This window comes from Triticum aestivum, chromosome 4D (assembly GCF_018294505.1).
Source record: "Triticum aestivum cultivar Chinese Spring chromosome 4D, IWGSC CS RefSeq v2.1, whole genome shotgun sequence".
Classification (NCBI taxonomy): Eukaryota; Viridiplantae; Streptophyta; class Magnoliopsida; order Poales; family Poaceae; genus Triticum; species Triticum aestivum.
In genome coordinates this window covers 404929056-404949166 of record NC_057805.1, presented here as the reverse complement: position 1 = coordinate 404949166, position 20111 = coordinate 404929056, and the positions used below count along the sequence as shown (strand labels likewise).

Genomic DNA, 20111 nt, shown 5'->3' with positions numbered 1-20111 from the left:
ACCCCTTCTTGGACTGATCCATATTGAACTTCTTCAATATCTTGTCAAGGTATGTACTCTGTGAAAGACCAATGAGGCGTCTTGATCTATCTCTATAGATCTTGATGCCTAATATATAAGCAGCTTCTCCAAGGTCCTTCATTGAAAAACACTTATTCAAATAGGCCTTTATACTTTCCAAGAATTCTATATCATTTCCCATCAATAATATGTCATCCACATATAATATGAGAAATGCTACAGAGCTCCCACTCACTTTCTTGTAAACACAGGCTTCTCCATAAGTCTGTGTAAACCCAAACGCTTTGATCATCTCATCAAAGCGAATGTTCCAACTCCGAGATGCTTGCACCAGCCCATAGATTGAGCGCTGGAGCTTGCATACTTTGTTAGCATTCTTAGGATCGACAAAACCTTCCGGCTGCATCATATACAACTCTTCCTTAAGGAAGCCGTTAAGGAATGCCGTTTTGACGTCCATCTGCCATATCTCATAATCATAGTATGCGGCAATTGCTAACATGATTCGGACGGACTTCAGCTTCGCTACGGGTGAGAAAGTCTCATCGTAGTCAACCCCTTGAACTTGTCGATAACCCTTAGCGACAAGTCGAGCTTTGTAGATGGTCACATTACCATCTGCGTCCGTCTTCTTCTTAAAGATCCATTTGTTTTCTATGGCTCGCCGCTCATCGGGCAAGTCAGTCAAAGTCCATACTTTGTTTTCATACATGGATTCTATCTCGGATTTCATGGCTTCTAGCCATTTGTCGGAATCCGGGCCCGCCATCGCTTCTTCATAGTTCGAAGGTTCACCGTTGTCTAACAACATGATTTCCAGGACAGGGTTGCCGTACCACTCTGGTGCGGAACGTGTCCTTGTGGACCTACGAAGTTCAGTAACTTGATCCGAAGCTTCATGATCATCATCATTAACTTCCTCCCCAGTCGGTGTAGGCACCACAGGAACATTTTCCCGCGCTGCGCTACTTTCCGGTTCGGAAGGGGTGACTATCACCTCATCAAGTTCCACTTTCCTCCCACTCAATTCTTTCGAGAGAAACTCCTTCTCTAGAAAGGACCCGTTCTTGGCAACGAAGATCTTGCCTTCGGATCTGAGGTAGAAGGTATACCCAATAGTTTCCTTAGGGTATCCTATGAAGACGCATTTTTCCGACTTGGGTTCGAGCTTTTCAGGTTGAAGTTTCTTGACATAAGCATCGCATCCCCAAACTTTTAGAAACGACAGCTTAGGTTTCTTCCCAAACCATAATTCATACGGTGTCGTCTCAACGGATTTCGACGGTGCCCTATTTAAAGTGAATGCGGCAGTCTCTAAAGCATAGCCCCAAAATGAGAGCGGTAAATCGGTAAGAGACATCATAGATCGCACCATATCCAATAGAGTGCGATTACGACGTTCGGACACACCGTTTCTCTGAGGTGTTCCAGGCGGCGTGAGTTGTGAAACTATTCCACATTTCCTTAAGTGTGTACCAAATTCGTGACTTAAATATTCTCCACCACGATCTGATCGTAAGAATTTTATTTTCCTGTCACGTTGATTCTCAACCTCACTCTGAAATTCCTTGAACTTTTCAAAGGTTTCAGACTTGTGTTTCATTAGGTAGACATACCCATATCTACTTAAATCATCAGTGAGAGTGAGAACATAACGATATCCTCCGCGAGCCTCAACACTCATTGGACCGCACACATCGGTATGTATGATTTCCAATAAGTTGGTTGCTCGCTCCATTGTTCCGGAGAACGGAGTCTTGGTCATCTTACCCATGAGGCATGGTTCGCACGTGTCAAATGATTCGTAATCAAGAGACTCCAAAAGTCCATCTGCATGGAGCTTCTTCATGCGCTTGACACCAATGTGACCAAGGCGGCAGTGCCACAAGTATGTGGGACTATCGTTATCAACTTTACATCTTTTGGTATTCACACTATGAACATGTGTAGCATCACGTTCGAGATTCATCAGAATAAACCATTGACCAGCGGGGCATGACCATAAAACATATCTCTCAAATAAATAGAACAACCATTATTCTCGGATTTAAATGAGTAGCCATCTCGAATTAAACGAGATCCAGATACAATGTTCATGCTCAAAGCTGGCACTAAATAACAATTATTGAGGTTTAAAACTAATCCCGTAGGGTAGATGCAGAGGTAGCGTGCCGACGGCGATCACATCGACCTTGGAACCATTCCCGACGCGCATCGTCACCTCGTCTTTCGCCAGTCTCCGTTTATCCGTAGTTCCTGTTTTGAGTTACAAATATGAGCAACCGCACCGGTATCAAATACCCAGGAGCTACTACGAGTACTGGTAAGGTACACATCAATTACATGTATATCACATATACCTTGGGTGTTGCCGGCCTTCTTCTTGTCCGCTAAGTATTTGGGGCAGTTCCGCTTCCAGTGACCACTTCCCTTGCAATAAAAGCACTCAGTCTCGAGCTTGGGTCCATTCTTTGACTTCTTCCCGGTAACTGGTTTACCGGGCGCGGCAACTCCCTTGCCGTCCTTCTTGAAGTTCTTCTTACCCTTGCCCTTCTTGAACTTAGTGGTTTTATTCACCATCAACACTTGATGTTCTTTTCTGATCTCTACCTCAGCTGATTTCAGCATTGAATATACCTCAGGAATGGTCTTTTCCATCCCCTGCATATTGAAGTTCATCACAAAGCTCTTGTAGCTTGGTGGAAGCGACTGGAGGATTCTGTCAATGACCGCGTCATCCGGGAGATTAACTCCCAGCTGAGACAAGCGGTTGTGCAACCCAGACATTCTGAGTATGTGCTCACTAACAGAACTATTCTCCTCCATTTTACAGCTGAAGAACTTGTCGGAGACATCATATCTCTCGACCCGGGCATGAGCTTGAAAAACCAGTTTCAGCTCCTCGAACATCTCATATGCTCCATGTTTCTCAAAACGCTTTTGGAGACCCGGTTCTAAGCTGTAAAGCATGCCGCACTGAACGAGGGAGTAATCATCAGCACGCTGCTGCCAAGCGTTCATAACGTCTTGGTTCTCAGGGATTGGTGCTTCACCTAGCGGTGCTTCTAAGACATAATCTTTCTTGGCTACTATGAGGATGATCCTCAGGTTCCGGACCCAGTCCGTATAGTTGCTGCCATCATCTTTCAGCTTGGTTTTCTCTAGGAACGCGTTGAAATTGAGGACAACGTTGGCCATTTGATCTACAAGACATAGTGTAAAGATTTTAGACTAAGTTCATGATAATTAAGTTCATCTAATCAAATTATTTAATGAACTCCCACTCAGATAGACATCCCTCTAGTCATCTAAGTGAAAACATGATCCGAGTTCAACTAGGCCGTGTCCGATCATCACGTGAGACGGACTAGTCAAGATCGGTGAACATCTCCATGTTGATCGTATCTTCTATACGACTCATGCTCGACCTTTCGGTCCTCCGTGTTCCGAGGCCATGTCTGTACATGCTAGGCTCGTCAAGTCAACCTAAGTGTATTGCGTGTGTTCCGAGGCCATGTCTGTACATGCTAGGCTCGTCAACACCCGTTGTATTCGAACGTTGGAATCTATCACACCCGATCATCACGTGGTGCTTCGAAACAACGAACCTTCGCAACGGTGCACAGTTAGGGTGAACAATTTCTTGAAATTATTATAAGGGATCATCCTACTTACTACCGTCGTTCTAAGCAAATAAGATGCAAAAACATGATAAACATCACATGCAATCAAATAGTGACATGATATGGCCAATATCATTATGCTCCTTTGATCTCCATCTTCGGGGCACCATGATCATCTTCGTCACCGGCATGACACCATGATCTCCATCATCATGATCTCCATCATTGTGTCTTCATGAAGTCGTCACGCCAACGATTACTTCTACTTCTATGGCTAACGCGTTTAGCAACAAAGTAAAGTAATTTACATGGCGTTATTCAATGACACGCAGGTCATGCAAAATAATAAAGACAACTCCTATGGCTCCTGCCGGTTGTCATACTCATCGACATGCAAGTCGTGATTCCTATTACAAGAATATGATCAATCTCATACATCACATATATCATTCATCACATCTTCTGGCCATATCACATCACATATCACTTGCTGCAAAAACAAGTTAGACGTCCTCTAATTGTTGTTGCAAGTTTTTACGTGGTTTGTAGGTTTCTAGCAAGAACGTTTCTTACCTACGTATGACCACAACGTGATTTGCCAATTTCTATTTACCCTTCATAAGGACCCTTTTCATCGAATCCGTTCCGACTAAAGTAGGAGAGACAGACACCCGCTAGCCACCTTATGCAACTAGTGCATGTCAGTCGGTGGAACCTGTCTCACGTAAGCGTACGTGTAAGGTCGGTCCGGGCCGCTTCATCCTACAATGCCGCCGAAACAAGAAACGACTAGTAGCGGCAAGAAGAATTGGCAACATCAACGCCCACAACTGCTTTGTGTTCTACTCGTGCATAGTAACTACGCATAGGCCTGGCTCATGATGCCACTGTTGGGAATCGTAGCATAATTTAAAATTTTCCTACGCTCACCAAGATGCATCTATGGAATCTACTAGCAACGAGGGGAAAGGAGTGGATCTACATACCCTTGTAGATCGCGAGCGGAAGCGTTCCAATGAACGTGGATGACGGAGTCGTACTCGCCGTGATCCAAATCACCGATGACCGAGTGCCGAACGGACGGCACCTCCGCGTTCAACACACGTACGGTGCAGCGACGTCTCCTCCTTTCTTGATCCAGCAAGGGGGGAGGAGAGGTTGATGGAGATCCAACAGCACGACGGCGTGGTGGTGGATGTAGCGGCTCTCCGGCAGGGCTTCGCCGAGCTTCTGCGCGCGAGAGAGAGGTGTTGCAGGGGAGGAGGGAGGCGCCAAAGGCTGTAGTGTGCTGCCCTCCCTCCCCCCCCTTTATATAGGCCCCCAAGGGGGGTGCGCAGCCCTTGGAGATGGGATCTCCAAGGGGGGGGCGGCGGCCAAGGGGAAAGGGGTTGCCTTGCCCCCCAAGGCAAGGGGAAACTCCCCCCCCTAGGGTTCCCAACCCTAGGCGCATGGGGGGGAGGCCCAAAGTGGCGCCCCAGCCCATTAGGGGCTGGTTCCCCTCCACTTCAGCCCACGGGGCCCTCCGGGACAGGTGGCCCCACCCGGTGGACCCCCGGGACCCTTCCGGTGGTCCCGGTACAATACCGATAACCCCCGAAACTTTCCCGGTGGCCGAAAACTGGACTTCCTATATATAATTCTTCACCTCCGGACCATTCCGGAACCTCTCGTGACGTCCGGGATCTCATCCGGGACTCCGAACAACTTTCGGGTTTCCGCATACATATATCTCTACAACCCTAGCGTCACCGGACCTTAAGTGTGTAGACCCTACGGGTTCGGGAGACATGCAGACATGACCGAGACGCCTCTCCGGTCAATAACCAACAGCGGGATCTGGATACCCATGTTGGCTCCCACATGTTCCACGATGATCTCATCGGATGAACCACGGTGTCGAGGATTCAATCAATCCGTATGCAATTCCCTTTGTCAATCGGTATGTTACTTGCCCGAGATTCGATCGTCGGTATCCCAATACCTTGTTCAATCTCGTTACCGGCAAGTCTCTTTACTCGTACCGCAATGCATGATCCCGTGACTAACGCCTTAGTCACATTGAGCTCATTATGATGATGCATTACCGAGTGGGCCCAGAGATACCTCTCCGTTTACACGGAGTGACAAATCCTAGTCTCGATCCGTGCCAACCCAACAGACACTTTCGGAGATACCCGTAATGCACCTTTATAGTCACCCAGTTACGTTGTGACGTTTGGCACACCCAAAGCACTCCTACGGTATCCGGGAGTTGCACGATCTCATGGTCTAAGGAAAAGATACTTGACATTGGAAAAGCTCTAGCAAACGAAACTACACGATCTTTTATGCTATGCTTAAGTTGGGTCTTGTCCATCACATCATTCTCCTAATGATGTGATCCCGTTATCAATGACATCCTATGTCCATAGTCAGGAAACCATGACTATCTGTTGATCAACGAGCTAGTCAACTAGAGGCTTACTAGGGACAGGTTGTGGTCTATGTATTCACACATGTATTACGATTTCCGGACAATACAATTATAGCATGAATAATAGACTATTATCATGAACACAGAAATATAATAATAACCATTTATTATTGCCTCTAGGGCATATTTCCAACACTGCCAGAGTCTACCAATATCAACACTTCACGCCCCCCGATCTGTCCCAGCAAACGGACCGTACGCGGAGTGGTCTGCCCTGTCGTTGCGAGCTTTGATATGGACATGAGCACCTCCTCGTCCGAATCAGACTCTGCTTGTTGTCTGTCGCGCTCCTCAGCTTGTAGCAGCTCGAGGAGTTCCTCCACCACGTGCAGCTAGACGGTGGCTGCGCACTGATGGCCCTGGCCCCAGCGTTCGCCGCATTTGAAGCACAGCCCCCTTGCTCTGCGATAGTTGCGGAGTGCGGCTACACGATCTTCGCCTCGTCCTTGCTCAGGGCGACGGACGGCCGCACGCGCTGCGTCCAGCGCCCGGCGATCCTCCGCTGCTGCTTGTGGGGCAGGTAACGGTATGCGCTGCGGCGCCGTTGGCCCGGCTATTGCTGGAGCTGGTCGCGCTGGGGGTCTTGGCGGCGCTGGATCATACCGTCTGTGCTCACGCCGCGGCATCGCCTCCACCAATTCTTCCTGCAACAGGGCCAAGGAAAAGGCAGAATCCAAGTTTTGCGGTCTATGTAAAGCAACTCCAGCGCGAATTCCAGCCTTTAACCCATCTAGGAATTGAGTTGTAAAGTAAATCGGATCGAACCCAGAATTATGCGCTAGAATATGATGCATTAATTCCTCAAACTGCCCCATATACTCCTCTACGGATCCTGTCTGTTTCAGAATGTTAAACTGACGGAGATGCATTTGGTACTGATCTCGACCAAATTTCTCCTTCAGTGCCGTGCATAGGCCCTCCCAAGTGGACAAGCAACTCGCTGCTTCGTGCAGTTGCAGCCAGCGAGCGGCGGTGCCTGTGAAGTGTAAGGTGGCTACACGAACCCAGATATCGGGCTGAATACCATAAACATCGAAGTATTTTTCGCATCTAGACTTCCAGAACTGTGGGTTTTCACCGTCGAATCGGGGAAAATCCAATTTCGGTAGCGCCCAGTGATGCGTGTGCGGTGACTGCTGCGTGGCGTGTGGCGGTTCCCAATTAATCATACGACTCGACCCAACTCCTACAGATGCGTAGTTCTCCGGTAGGGATTGGTACGTACCCTTGACCGGAGGCGGCTGCAGGGTGGTGACCACCCCGTGAGCCCCACCCCCGGAGTTGAAGATCTCGCCGTGGCCACTTGGCCCGTGGTGCTCGGGGCCCATCATCGGAGGAGACGGAGCCGGAGGCACCACCACTTCTTCCACCGTCTCGCCTTGCGTCGCGAGTGCCGGGTGGAGGGCGATCCGTCCCACTTGGGTGCGGAGCTCGTCGAGCTCGCGTTGCAGGTTGGAGACCGCCGGCCTCCAGAGCTCGAGGGACGCCTGGATGGCCTCCAGGCGAGCGTCGTTCGCCGCACGCCCCTCGTTGACGGATCGGATCAGATCCGCGAGTTGTGTCTCCATCGCCGTCGCTTGCTTTGCTTGCTTGGTCTGGTAGCGCGGCTTAGGATACGCAGTCTCCAGATCGACTGGACCTCTGATACCACTTGTAACAGACCCGATCTAGGGGGAGAGAGGAGGGGATGATTTGGTAGGGAAGGGGATCTTGGAGAAGGAGAAAGGAGGCCGAAAGGAGAAGTACAGCTTTTCGATCTGTTTAGATGCTAGTTCATACATACCCCGCACTCACACAGCCGTGAGGTATAAGTACAACTCGGCCGCAGCCCACCCACTCACACCTACTACCCTGCCATCTCGGGCCCGCCTGTAAGCGCACTGCTTCCCTTCTCCTCCACGTTCTCCCTGGCTTGTGGCCCCATCTCGTCAACGCCCTGTAGAGGCTGCGAGGCCGCCATGTCAGTCGTGACAATTGCATGATTTTTATTTTTTTTTGCAAAAAGGATACACTTTATTGGCCCAACATTCCTGCTGGAACACCTCTGTGAGTCCTACCATACGAAGTGAATGCTTGACAACGTCTTCTTGATGATAAATACTGTACAGTCGTCCACTTGAGTTTATGGAGCCGTTGTGTACCATAGTCAATGGTCCTCACGTACTATACCTTTTATGCAAGGCAGGCAATTCTGTCGATTTCGCCAAGTATTATATTACATGAAAAATACACGCTATTATTATCTTCCCATCGTCCACCTCATCGACACAGGAATCTCAGACCCTGGAGACAAAAGATGGCAACGAAAGCAGAGACTGTAGCCCGGCCCAGTGGATGGATCTCATCTACATACGCCTGGCTGATTGATACTAGCACAGGAGCGCAACGACAAGGAGACCTTTTCGTAAGAGCGAGGACCGAACAAAGGGCCGGGGCGAGCGAGGCGAGATCGGCCCTACTCGTACGTGTCTGAAGTCTGAGACGAAGCCTGAACCGATGACGGATGGAGCAATAAAATTTCCCCGCAAAAAAAAAAAGGAGCAATAAATTCCATCCGCCAGCTTAGCGTTGGGGGCCCTGAGCCTGAGCCTGTTCCCACTTCCACGGCGGCCTCCCCCGCAGCAAAGCAAAAGCGACGCCAACGACGATCGCCATTAACTGGGCGGCCCCTTCCGCGCCAACCGCGGCAGCGGGCGAAAGCGTGGCAGCCCAAAGCCGAAAGGCCAGGCTCGGCGCAACCAACACCCACCCGCACGCATTTAACGCCTCCCAACCGCGACCACAGCCCAGGCCGAGCTGCGGGAGAATATCACATGACACTATCAAGCCTCAAAAAAAAAAAAAATCACATGACACCATCATCCAAGTGCCATCATGATACCAGTTTGAAAATTTCAATTTTAGATGTGTCAAATTTTTTTGAAATTTTTTTATGAATGTTCATCACATATGTGTCTACTATCCCTAAAGAATTCAGGTCAAAGTACAAAATACACAGAGAGAAACAAAAAAGAAAAATCCGACATGAATGGTGTCAATAAAGACGAAAGGATGAATAGTGTAAAAAACCGACACTATTCACATCTAGATTTGTCTTTTTTGACTCTCTTTGTGTATTTCACATTTTGATCTGAATTTTTTAGTGGATGTAAACACATATGTGATGAACATTCACAAATTTTTTCAAAAATAATTTACACGTCTAAAATTGAACTTTTCAAACTGGTATCATGGTATCACTTGAATGATGATATCACGAGTATATTCTCCCCGAGCTGTGCCCCCCGTCGCAACGCCATCCCGGACAAACACCCCTTTCCGTCGCGTCACGCACGTACACCCCCCTCCACCGCCACCGCGATGGGCATTCATCCGCGCGAGCGCGAGGCGGCGCTGCTGGCCGTGCTCGCCGGCCGGCACCTACCTACCCCTCGTCCGATCGATCGAGCTGTCAATGGCTCTGGCGACGCGACACGTACGATTAACGCGATTTAGCTATACGTAGGCGTAGGCAGACATGCCATACGTAGTGGGGCGAGCTCGTGGCCGGATCACGTGGCCGGCCATGGCATACCGACTTCCAGCCGTATCATCATCAGCAGATTGCCTCCCCGCCATAAATACGGAGCCAGCTTCGTCCGTGTTCCTTTTTCTTTGCGTGCTCCAGCAGGCAGGCAGGCAGTAGAACTGAAGAGATTTCGGTTTACTCATTGGCTCCCAAATCTCCGAAGCCCCCCTTCTCCCATTCGACGGAAGTGTCCGTTCAGGCAAACTTGACGGCGCTGCAACTCAGCTGCATTCACTGCTAATCACGTGCTCCTCCTTCAATAACAAAGCAGTACTAGACTAGTACTACTACTCGTGCAAAGGAGCCAGCCAGCCTTTGATGGAAGGAAGGAAAAGCATCTCAAAGAAAAGAAATTCCTACGAAGAGGCTCTGAGGAGGGAGACACGTATACGCGCATTTCCAAGTCAGAGTCGGCATTTGTTTGAGCAGATCCATTCCCAAGTCAGAGTAAGCGAAAATAATGAGGAGGCTCGTTATTGAAAAAGAAAAGGAGTTAGCGAGCTCATTGTGCAGATGTATTTTTGTTATTTTGGCAATTGTCTTATATGGATCATGAGTTTTATTCAAATTAAACTGTAATGATAGATCATGAATTTATTGTTCGAATTAATGGGCTAGGCCCATAGCAATTTCTGAAATCTCAAAGCCCATGTGTAAAATGGCAAGTGGTGGTGCTAAGTTTAGTCCCACCCCGGAAGTTGAAGAAGAGTTGGACCTCTTTATATAGTTGGTTCTCTCCACCACTCTAAGTGGTGTGTGAGAAGAGAAAGGAAAAACCACACGTGCGCGCTCGCTCGCCTCGCCTCGCCTTGCCGGGCAGCGGCGTGGCGAGGCGGCACGTACATGCGGCATGCGCGTGAATGGTCCGCCGAAATCTGGTCCGTCTCCTTGCAGGAGCGCAGCTTCTTTTTGCCGTTTTATTTTTATGTCTTGGCAGACAAGTTTTTGATTTCTTGTCCGGTAAGTATACGAATTAGAAACCGAGTCGGTTTGGGATTGTGGTCGCGACACAATACCGACTCTGGTCCTAATATGTATACAGCTACCGGCTGCGGCCAGAGACACATCGAAAACACCTAGGGTTTTGCCTCATCTCACAACTTGCGCCGCCATCGTAGTCTACTCCATCCCAAACGCCGGCGTGCATCGGCGCGTGGGAGAGCAGGTCTCCGGAACCGTTCGTCTTTGCGATCCTGCAGCGGGAGAGGACGAATTAGGTTTTTGGGAAGCGCTGTGCGCGACTGCTCAAATTCGTCATCACGGGTCGTCTTCCGTCCAAGTCGGGCGGTGCTACTCATCGTCGTATTCATCGCCGTCAGCAGCAGATCGTCGCCAACATCGTCATCAACACTGTCGCACCCATAATAGCTAACGATCAGTACGTCCAACATCCTCTGTTCATGTCTGTCTCTACAGCTATTGTTACGTGTTTGCTGCTGTTATGCATGTCTTGCTGTTCTTCTAGTTTGCTAAATTATTGCATGCTAGTATCTCTTCTAGTCATGAATTATTTACTGGAATTAATCATGAACTTGCCTAATATTCCAACAATCCAAAAACCTAATTGTAGGCAATTTCCTGACTTAACTATGGCTGGATTCGCTGATGCACTGAGGCCGGATAAATTTACCGGTGTGCACTTTAAGAGGTGGCAGGTGAAGACCACGCTCTGGCTTACTGCTCTGAAAGTTTTCCACGTTAGTGTTGGTGCTCCAGAGGGAATGACTGACGAAGTTCAGAGAAAATTTCAGGAAGCCAATACTATGTTTGTGGGATGCATTCTGAGTGTTCTTGCTGACCGTCTGTGTGATGTGTACATGCACATAAATGACGGAAAGACTCTGTGGGATGCACTGAATGCAAAATTCGGTGCAACAGATGCAGGCAGTGAACTGTACATCATGGAGAGTTTTCATGACTACAAGATGGTGAATAACCGTTCTGTGGTTGAACAAGCTCATGAGATACAGTGCATTGTGAAGGAACTTGAACTCCTTAAATGTGTTCTACTCGACAAATTCATGGCTGGGTGCATGATTGCAAAGTTGCCTCCTTCATGGAGGAATTTCGCCACAACTCTGAAGCATAAGAGACAGGAGATATCAGTTGAAAATCGGATTGCATCTCTTGATGTTGAAGAAAAAGCTCGGGCTAAAGATACTACTGAAAAAGGAGGTGAGGTTCAGCCTACTGCTAACATGGTGCAGAGGTACCCACAGAACAAGAACCCCTTATGAGGAGAAAACCCCTTATGAGTGGGTTGGGAGAAAACCATCACTTTCTTATTTGCGCACTTGGGGATGTTTGGCAAAGGTCAATATTCCTATTCCTAAGAAACGCAAACTTGGACCAAAGACAGTGGATTGTGTCTTTCTAGGGTATGCTCAACGGAGCATTGCTTATAGGTTTTTAGTGGTAAAATCTGAAGTACCTGATATGCATGTTGATACTATAATGGAATCTCGTGATGCAACATTTTTTGAGAACATATTTCCTATGAAAGATATGCATAGCATTGCTAGATTTTCTTCTGAGATAATTCCTGAATCTAGTACAACTGATGAATACTTCGAACAATCACATGAGGAAGTCCTTGAGAAGGATAACAATGAAGTTCCTAGAAGGAACAAGAGACAAAGGATTGCAAAATCCTTTGGTGATGATTTCATTGTATACCTTGTGGACGACACACCCAAGACGATTGCAGAAGCATATGCATCTCCGGATGTAGATGATTGGAAAGAAGCTGTTCATAATGAGATGGACTCAATTCTTTCTAATGGAACTTGGGAACTAACTGATAGACCATATGGTTGTAAACCTGTGGGCTGCAAGTGGGTGTTCAAAAAGAAGCTAAAGCCTGATGGTACTATTGATAAGTACAAGGCGCGGCTAGTGGCCAAGGGCTACACTCAGAAAGAAGGCGAAGATTACTTTGACACCTATTCACCCGTTGCTAGAATGACCACCATTCGAGTGTTACTTTCCTTGGCTGCCTCTTATGGTCTTATCATTCATCAAATGGATGTAAAGACAGCTTTTCTCAATGGAGAGTTGAAAGAGGAGATCTATATGGATCAGTCTGATGGGTTTGTGGTAAAGGGTGAAGAGAGAAAGGTGTGCAGGTTGTTAAAATCTTTGTATGGTCTGAAACAGGCACCTAAGCAATGGCATGAGAAGTTTGAAAGAACTCTGACTTCTGCAGGATTTGTCATTAACGAGGCGGATAGGTGTGTTTACTATCGCCATGGTGGGGGCAATAGTGTCATATTATGTTTGTATGTGGACGACATACTGATCTTTGATACAAACATTAATGCAATTAATGAGGTCAAGTCTTTTCTATCAAAAAGTTTTGACATGAAAGATCTGGGAGAAGCCGATGTAATTCTAAACATCAAACTTATTAAGGATGAGAGTGGGATTACATTAACGCAATCTCACTATGTTGAGAAGGTCTTGAACCGATTCGGTTTTATGGATAGCAAGCCTTCTCCAACACCTTATGATCCCAGCGTGACACTCAGAAAGAACAAGAAAGAAACGAGAGATCAATTAAGATACTCTCAAATTGTCGGTTCACTCATGTACCTAGCTAGCGCTACAAGACCAGATATCTCTTTTGCTGTGAGCAAACTGAGTAGGTTCATGTCCAACCCGGGTGATGATCATTGGCATGCACTAGAAAGGGTCTTGCGCTTTCTGAGAGGTACTATGAGTTACGGAATTACTTATTCAGGGCATCCTGCTGTGCTAGAAGGATATAGTGATTCAAATTGGATCTCCGATGTTGATGTACTTTACGCAACAAGTGGGTATGTATTTACTCATGGTGGTGGCGCAGTGTCATGGAGGTCTTGCAAGCAAACCATATTGACGAGGTCAACTATGGAAGCAGAATTAACTGCTTTGGACACAGCTACTGTTGAGGCAGAATGCTGCGTGAGCTCTTGATGGACTTGCCAGTTGTTGAAAAACCTGTACCGGCTATTCTTATGAATTGTGATAACCAAACGGTTATCGCTAAAGTGAACAATTCTAAAGATAATGCAAAGTCATCAAGACATGTGAAGAGACGTTTGAAGTCTGTCAGGAAGTTGAGAAACTCCGGAGTAATAACTGTTACGTATATACAAACAGACAAAAACCTGGCAGATCCCTTTACAAAGGGACTATCACGAAATGTGATAGATATTGCATCGAGGGAGATGGGTATGAGACCCATAGATGTTACACCATAGTAGTAACCCAACCTTTGTGATTGGAGATCCCGTGAATTAGGATCTGGGAAGAACAAGCTATTGGTTAACTGAGGAGAGTAATAACTAATGATCGTCTCCAAGTGAAGATGCAAAACTCTCAGAGCTGTAAGGCTCAGATCTGTAAGGCAGGTTGGCAACATGCCTTAACGTGGTTCTATTGGCTATAATTAGCAAAGATGCTGTCCTACAGAGCAGTCTTGAAAGAACACACCTATATGAGTTCTGACTGTAAACGTCGCAGTCTATGAGATTTGGGTGATCTCTAGTAAGCTCACGAAGAGACCAGGGAGTATGACGTATAAGCTCCAAACCACGGGGTAGCCTACTGGCGGTCAGGTACTGGTTAAGACTTTGAGTGAAACCTGTTCACACAAAACTAGCAATTCAAGGCATAGTCCATTGTCAAGTTGTGAATGGATGTAGCTTAAAGTTCTAGGCAGAAGTTCAACTTAACAGTCTCTGCTGAAACACTGGTATATTAAACAAGTGGTGAGAGAAGGCAAATCTCTAAATGGGTATTTGAGATCTGGTGGGGGATTGTTAGAATTAATGGGCTAGGCCCATAGCAATTTCTGAAATCTCAAAGCCCATGTGTAAAATGGCAAGTGGTAGTGCTAAGTTTAGTCCCACCCCGGAAGTTGAAGAAGAGTTGGACCTCTTTATATAGTGGGTTCTCTCCACCACTCTAAGTGGTGTGTGAGAAGAGAAAGGGAAAACCACACGCGCGCGCTCGCTCGCCTCGCCTTGCCGGGCCGTGGCGTGGCGAGGCGGCGCGTACATGCGGCATGCGCGCGCGAATGGTCCGCCGATATCCAGTCCGTCTCCTTGCAGGAGCGCAGCTTCCTTTTGCCGTTTTATTTTTATGTCTTGGCAGACAAGTTTTTGATTTCTTGTCCGGTAAGTATACGAATTAGAAACCGAGTCAGTTTGGGATTGTGGTCGCGACACAATACCGCCTCTGGTCCTAATATGTATACAGCTACCGGTTGCGGCCAGAGACACATCGAAAACACCTAGGGTTTTGCCTCATCTCACAACTTGCGCCGCCATCGTAGTCTACTCCATCCCAAACGCCAGCGTGCATCGGCGCGTGGGAGAGCAGGTCTCCGGAACCGTTCGTCTTTGCGATCCTGCACCGGGAGAGGACGAATTAGGTTTTTGGGAAGCGTTGTGCGCGACTGCTCAAATTCGTAATCACGGGTCGTCTTCCGTCCAAGTCGGGCGGTGCTACTCATCGTCGTATTCATCACCGTCAGCAGCAGATCGTCGCCAACATCGTCATCAACACTGTCGCACCCATAATAGCTAACGATCAGTACGTCCAACATCCTCTGTTCATGTCTGTCTCTACAGCTATTGTTACGTGTTTGCTGCTGTTATGCATGTCTTGCTGTTCTTCTAGTTTGCTAAATTATTGCATGCTAATATCTCTTCTAGTCATGAATTATTTACTGGAATTAATCATGAACTTGCCTAATATTCCAACATTCATGAGTAGCTCGTGATGGCACTTACAGAATAATTGCAGGGAAGTATTACTGCCATTCAACAATATGCATAAGAACTGAAAACCTCTAATGACACGACACCAAACAATATATTCTGACACTTACATCATCTGGCCTATAAGCAATACCGAGTAGTACATGCATGTATGCAAGAAGAAGTCATGCATGAAGAAGATTTACACAACTGAAAGGAATTTGATTGACAAGCCCCAAGTGCCAATGTAATTATCCCTTTCACTGCAGTGGAATTTCGTGACACAAACAATTTAACAACCACGCCCACGTTAGCGTCGTCCAATATAAATATTCGGGTAGCCGATTAATCTCCCTGTGAATGATCCCCTCCTTGTGTGACGCATCCCACGAGTATCCATGTAATTTAATTTATGGCGAAGAAAATACTAGAAAAAGAAAAGGAAGAAAGAGAGCAAAGGAGAAAGAGATTGGTTTAATTTGGTCGGGGCCCCCACAGAGCTCCAGGTTTTGGGGGGCACGTACATGCAGATGCAGGGCACGGCCGCCGGCGGCGAGCCGAGCTCGTCGTCGATGACGCCTCACAGCTTGACGACCTCCGGGATGTGGACGGGGTAGCGCTGGATGCAGTCGTCCCAGGGCCCGTCGGTGGGCGTCTTGACGGTGCGGAGGCACTTCCAGACGGCGCTGTTGCACTTGAAGCCGCTGCCGAAGCCGATCTGCCACACGCGGTCGCCCTTGCGCATGCGGCCCTTGGCCTCGATGTAGGCGAGCTCGTACCAGAGCGAGCTGCTGGAGGTGTTGCCGAACCGGTGCAGCGTCATGCGCGACGCCTCCACGTGCCGCGGCGACAGCTCCAGGTTCTTCTGCAGCTCGTCGATGACGGCGCGGCCGCCGGCGTGGATGCAGAAGTGCTCGAACGCCAGCTTGAAGTCCGGGATGTAGGGCTTCCACTTGCTGTTGATCACCTTGCGCCCCACCAGGCGGAAGAAGAAGAGCAGCTGCTCCGACATGGGCAGCACCAGCGGGCCCATGGTGGTGATGTTGGACTTGAGCGCCTCGCCGGCGATGGCCATGAGCTCCTTGGAGAGCGAGATGCCCGAGTGCCCCTCGTCGTCCTCCTCCTCGTACACGCACCGGTACGCGCGGTCGTCCGCGCCCTTGTGCGTGCGCACCACGTGCACCAGCCTGTACTTGGCGCGCCGCGCCTCCCGCCGCCGGTTGGACAGCAGGATCGCCGCCGCGCCCATCCGGAACAGGCAGTTGGGCAGCAGCATGTCCCGCCGGCTCCCGTGGTAGAAGTTGGGCGTGATGATCTCCGTCGAGATCACCAGAGCGTTCGAGTTGGGATGCACCTGTACATACATGTTCGATCAGATGATCAGATCCATATCCACCATGTCACTAGCTGGTGATCGAATTAGTTGTGAAGAAGAGTGAAGAGTGTAGTGGCAGTCGGTACCGGTATTAGGTATGCCATACCAAATTAATTAAGAGATTAATGGGTTTACTTAGTACTAACCTGGAGCATGTCGCGCGCGAGGTCGATGGAGATGAGCCCGGCGCTGCATCCCATGCCGGAGAGGTTGAAGCTGCGGATGTTGCTGCGGAGCTTGTACTTGTTGATGATCATGGCGGAGAGGGAGGGCGTCGGGGAGAAGAGGCTGCAGTTGACGACGAGGATGTCGATGTCCTTGGGCTTGAGGCCCGTGCGGCGGACGAGGTCGTCGATGGCGTTGAAGATGACGAGCTGCGCCTCGGCGCGCGACGCCTCCATGCTGGGGTTGGGCGGGATGTAGTGGTTGGCCGGCGGGAGGCAGGTCTCCTCGCCGAGCCCGGAGCGCTCGAGGATGCGGGTCTGGAAGCGCAGGCTCTTGTCGTTGTTGGAGATGAGCTTGATGTGCTCCATGAAGGTGGTGAAGGGCACCCGGAAGCTGGGGGAGGGCTTGTAGCAGCAGTAGTCGACGAGGAAGACGGGCCTGGGGCGGGACATGAAGTAGACGGTGGCGACGAAGACGACGAGGAAGGCGGAGCAGAGGATGTGCACGAGGTCGAGGTCGAGGGCGCGCCAGAGCGCGAGCAGCTCGCCGGGGCCGAGGCGCGCCAGCTCGAGCGCCGTGGCCGCCATGACCGGCACCAGCAGCAGCGTCAGGAAGTGGTTCACCAGGTACTGGTACCCCAGCTTCACGTACTTGAGCCTCACCGACCCGGCGAAGCCGCTCCCCAGCGCGCTCGGCATGACCGGTCGGTCCGTCGATCGGCGCTGCTCGCTACTTAGGCCTCTGGCCCGGCCCGCGCCCGCACGTCACCCTGGCCTTCCGTCCCGCCGCGCACCGCTGCCTGCCTGTTTCTGCGGCGCACCGCTGGGCTCGGGTTGGTGCTACGCGCACGTACACGTCTCGTCTCCGGGTGCTGGCTGGGTGTGGGGCTGGAGGGAAGTGCGACGAGGCGAGATGCCGGGCGGAGCGGTTGCGGTTGCGGTTGCAGAGGAGGTGGTGGCGTGGTGGGGTTTAATAGAGTGGCGGGGCGGAGGGAAGGACCGGGGCAGATGGGCAGTTTAAATGAGGAGACTGGCTACCGCCACCAACCGGAGCGTGAGTTCGGCCTGGCCGGCCACTGAGAGGGCTCCTTCTGTTGGCGCGCGCGCGCGCACACACACGGGCACGGCGTCTTGTGCTGCGTCTGCGTGCGACTACGGTCTTCGTCCTGGGCCGGGATCGCTTTCTCCAGCCTCTGCGCCGTTTCCATCGGCCTTCTGCTCCGTAGGGTGACGGTTAACGCCAATGCTTCAACGCGGATCGTTTCGTTCAAGGAGGCCCCTGAAATTTTACTGTTGTTGTTAGACGCACATTATTAGTCGTAGTACAAACTCTGTCTGTGATCATTATTATTTATTAGTCGCACGGCGGAGTAGTACTTACATGGCCTGCTTGCCTGATACTATCCCTTTGAGCTTCAGACAGTTGAGCTCCAATCACTTGCTTCGACATGATGTAATTAAATAGGACGGGGAAGTGACACACTAAAACAGTACACCGGCGCACGGTCATGCTTACATCTGAACAATCGCGCTGGTTAACCAACCTCATGATATAAACCGGGCATATACAATTTACAACTCATGCTGTCATGCTGCTGCTGCCCTATCCTGTATCTGATGATCAAACCCAGAGACTCGCAAGGGCGGTTAGTTCAACAGACGTACCAACGCCTGATCCAGCTGAGCTAAGCACACGTCGTCCAGCAGCAGCAGTCACATCCAACTCCAAATTCTGAATGGGACGTCGAAACCCCTGCATTCCCCCTTTTTCACATCGTTCAGGATCAGAGGCAGGACCGCCGGAGACGCGGCAGTGCATCGTTCCTGGTAATTTTCCCCTCGACGACTATGGCCAGGCACACGTACAATAATTGAAATGACCAATCGGCTCGCTCCCTTGCACCCGCAACTTATTACTCCACACACAGTGACACCTGTCCATGGCCACATGTGCAAATTACTCCTCTGTTGGTACCTAGTGCTTGCACAATTAAGGCACTCCTGCAGCAGGGTCGCTGCCCCGTCATAAAGCTCCTGCAACAGCCGCTCTGCAACGACTGAAACGGTACCTCCATTTCATTTTTCTCCCATTCGTATGGAGAAAATCGGTTTTCCTTGGGTTTGGAGATTAGGAGACGCGACGCCGGTGGCCTGTTTTGGAAGAAAAGGCGCCAGTTTTTGGCGGAGGCTAAATCGCTGTCATCTGGTAATGGTAGCGGTAGGCACGGGCACCAGCATTTTGCACTCGGTACGGCCTTACATTGAGCAACCAATTCAGTGGCCGTGGATGTAGTACTGGTGTACAGTAGGCCATCACATTACACCTGCGACCTTGATTAATGATTGAGAGGACAAACTCTGACGGTGCACTGGCACAGCAGCAGCAGCTCCAGCTGGACTGGATTGGGTGCTGCCCGATCTTTGAACGGCTAGAACTGCAATTGCCCGGCGTGGCAGTGCTGCCCTGATGCCATGTATATATTCTCGCTCACAATTATTTTCCTCGCGACCGGAAGCAGTGAATGTAGTTCAGACTTGAGACCCGAGATCGCGCCGTGGTGGCAGGTGACTGAAGGAGGAGGTATAACTGCAAGCGGGCGGGCACCGGACGATCCCAGAGAGGAGAGCAGTAAAGCCTCGACGCCAAATCTGTTTCGCACATCCGCCACGTATGCAGTGACCTAAGCCGATCCAATTTAAAGCCCCCCTGCCACCGGCGCAGCGGCCGCGCAGGCTGGCTGTACAAAAGTGGTGAGTGAAAGTAAAGGAGTCATCTCCCAATCGGACTTCCCTCCCAATCTCCCGGAATCGAAAGGACCGTGTCGAAAACATTTTTTGTCTCGAGGGAAATGCGCCGTGGTCCTTCGCGTAGGCGTAGTACGTGCAACGGCGTTAAACATCTGCGTGCGAGGATCGAGCCAAAGAACGCCAGGAAAATCGATAGGAAAGGGCGTGTTTGGCGGCCGTTCCAGCCGGGGCTGGCTAGCTCAAGCCTGGCTCATCGGAGACTGATCGAGCAAACACAGTCTCTAAACCAACATCTGCGCATTGTTTAGGGTGTGTTCAGTTGAAGGGATGGCCTGGAATGGCATTCTTCCGAGCGAATATTCTGCCCAGATGCGGAATGAAGTCATACCCCGAAA

The 20111-nt window shown here is 49.8% G+C and overlaps 1 protein-coding gene across 1 annotated transcript; it reads right to left on the bottom strand.

Moving 5' to 3' along the window:
* Positions 1–15507: 15507 nt before the first annotated feature.
* Positions 15508–17947, bottom strand: LOC123098215 (3-ketoacyl-CoA synthase 6). The gene is made up of 2 exons (XM_044520140.1): positions 16951–17947; positions 15508–16783 (listed from the first exon to the last, which is right to left on the bottom strand). The coding sequence occupies exons 1-2, from the start codon at positions 17665–17667 to the stop codon at positions 16010–16012; spliced, it is 1491 nt and encodes a 496-aa protein (XP_044376075.1). The 5' UTR covers positions 17668–17947; the 3' UTR covers positions 15508–16009.
* Positions 17948–20111: the final 2164 nt, after the last annotated feature.

Excerpts from the sequence above, each read along its gene's own strand:
- LOC123098215 (XM_044520140.1), bottom strand. The coding sequence starts at position 17,667 with ATGCCGAGCGCGCTGGGGAGCGGCTTCGCCGGGTCGGTGAGGCTCAAG. Across the intron at positions 16,784-16,950 it reads TCGCGCGCGACATGCTCCAG|GTGCATCCCAACTCGAACGC; the intron begins GTTAGTACTAAG and ends ATGTATGTACAG.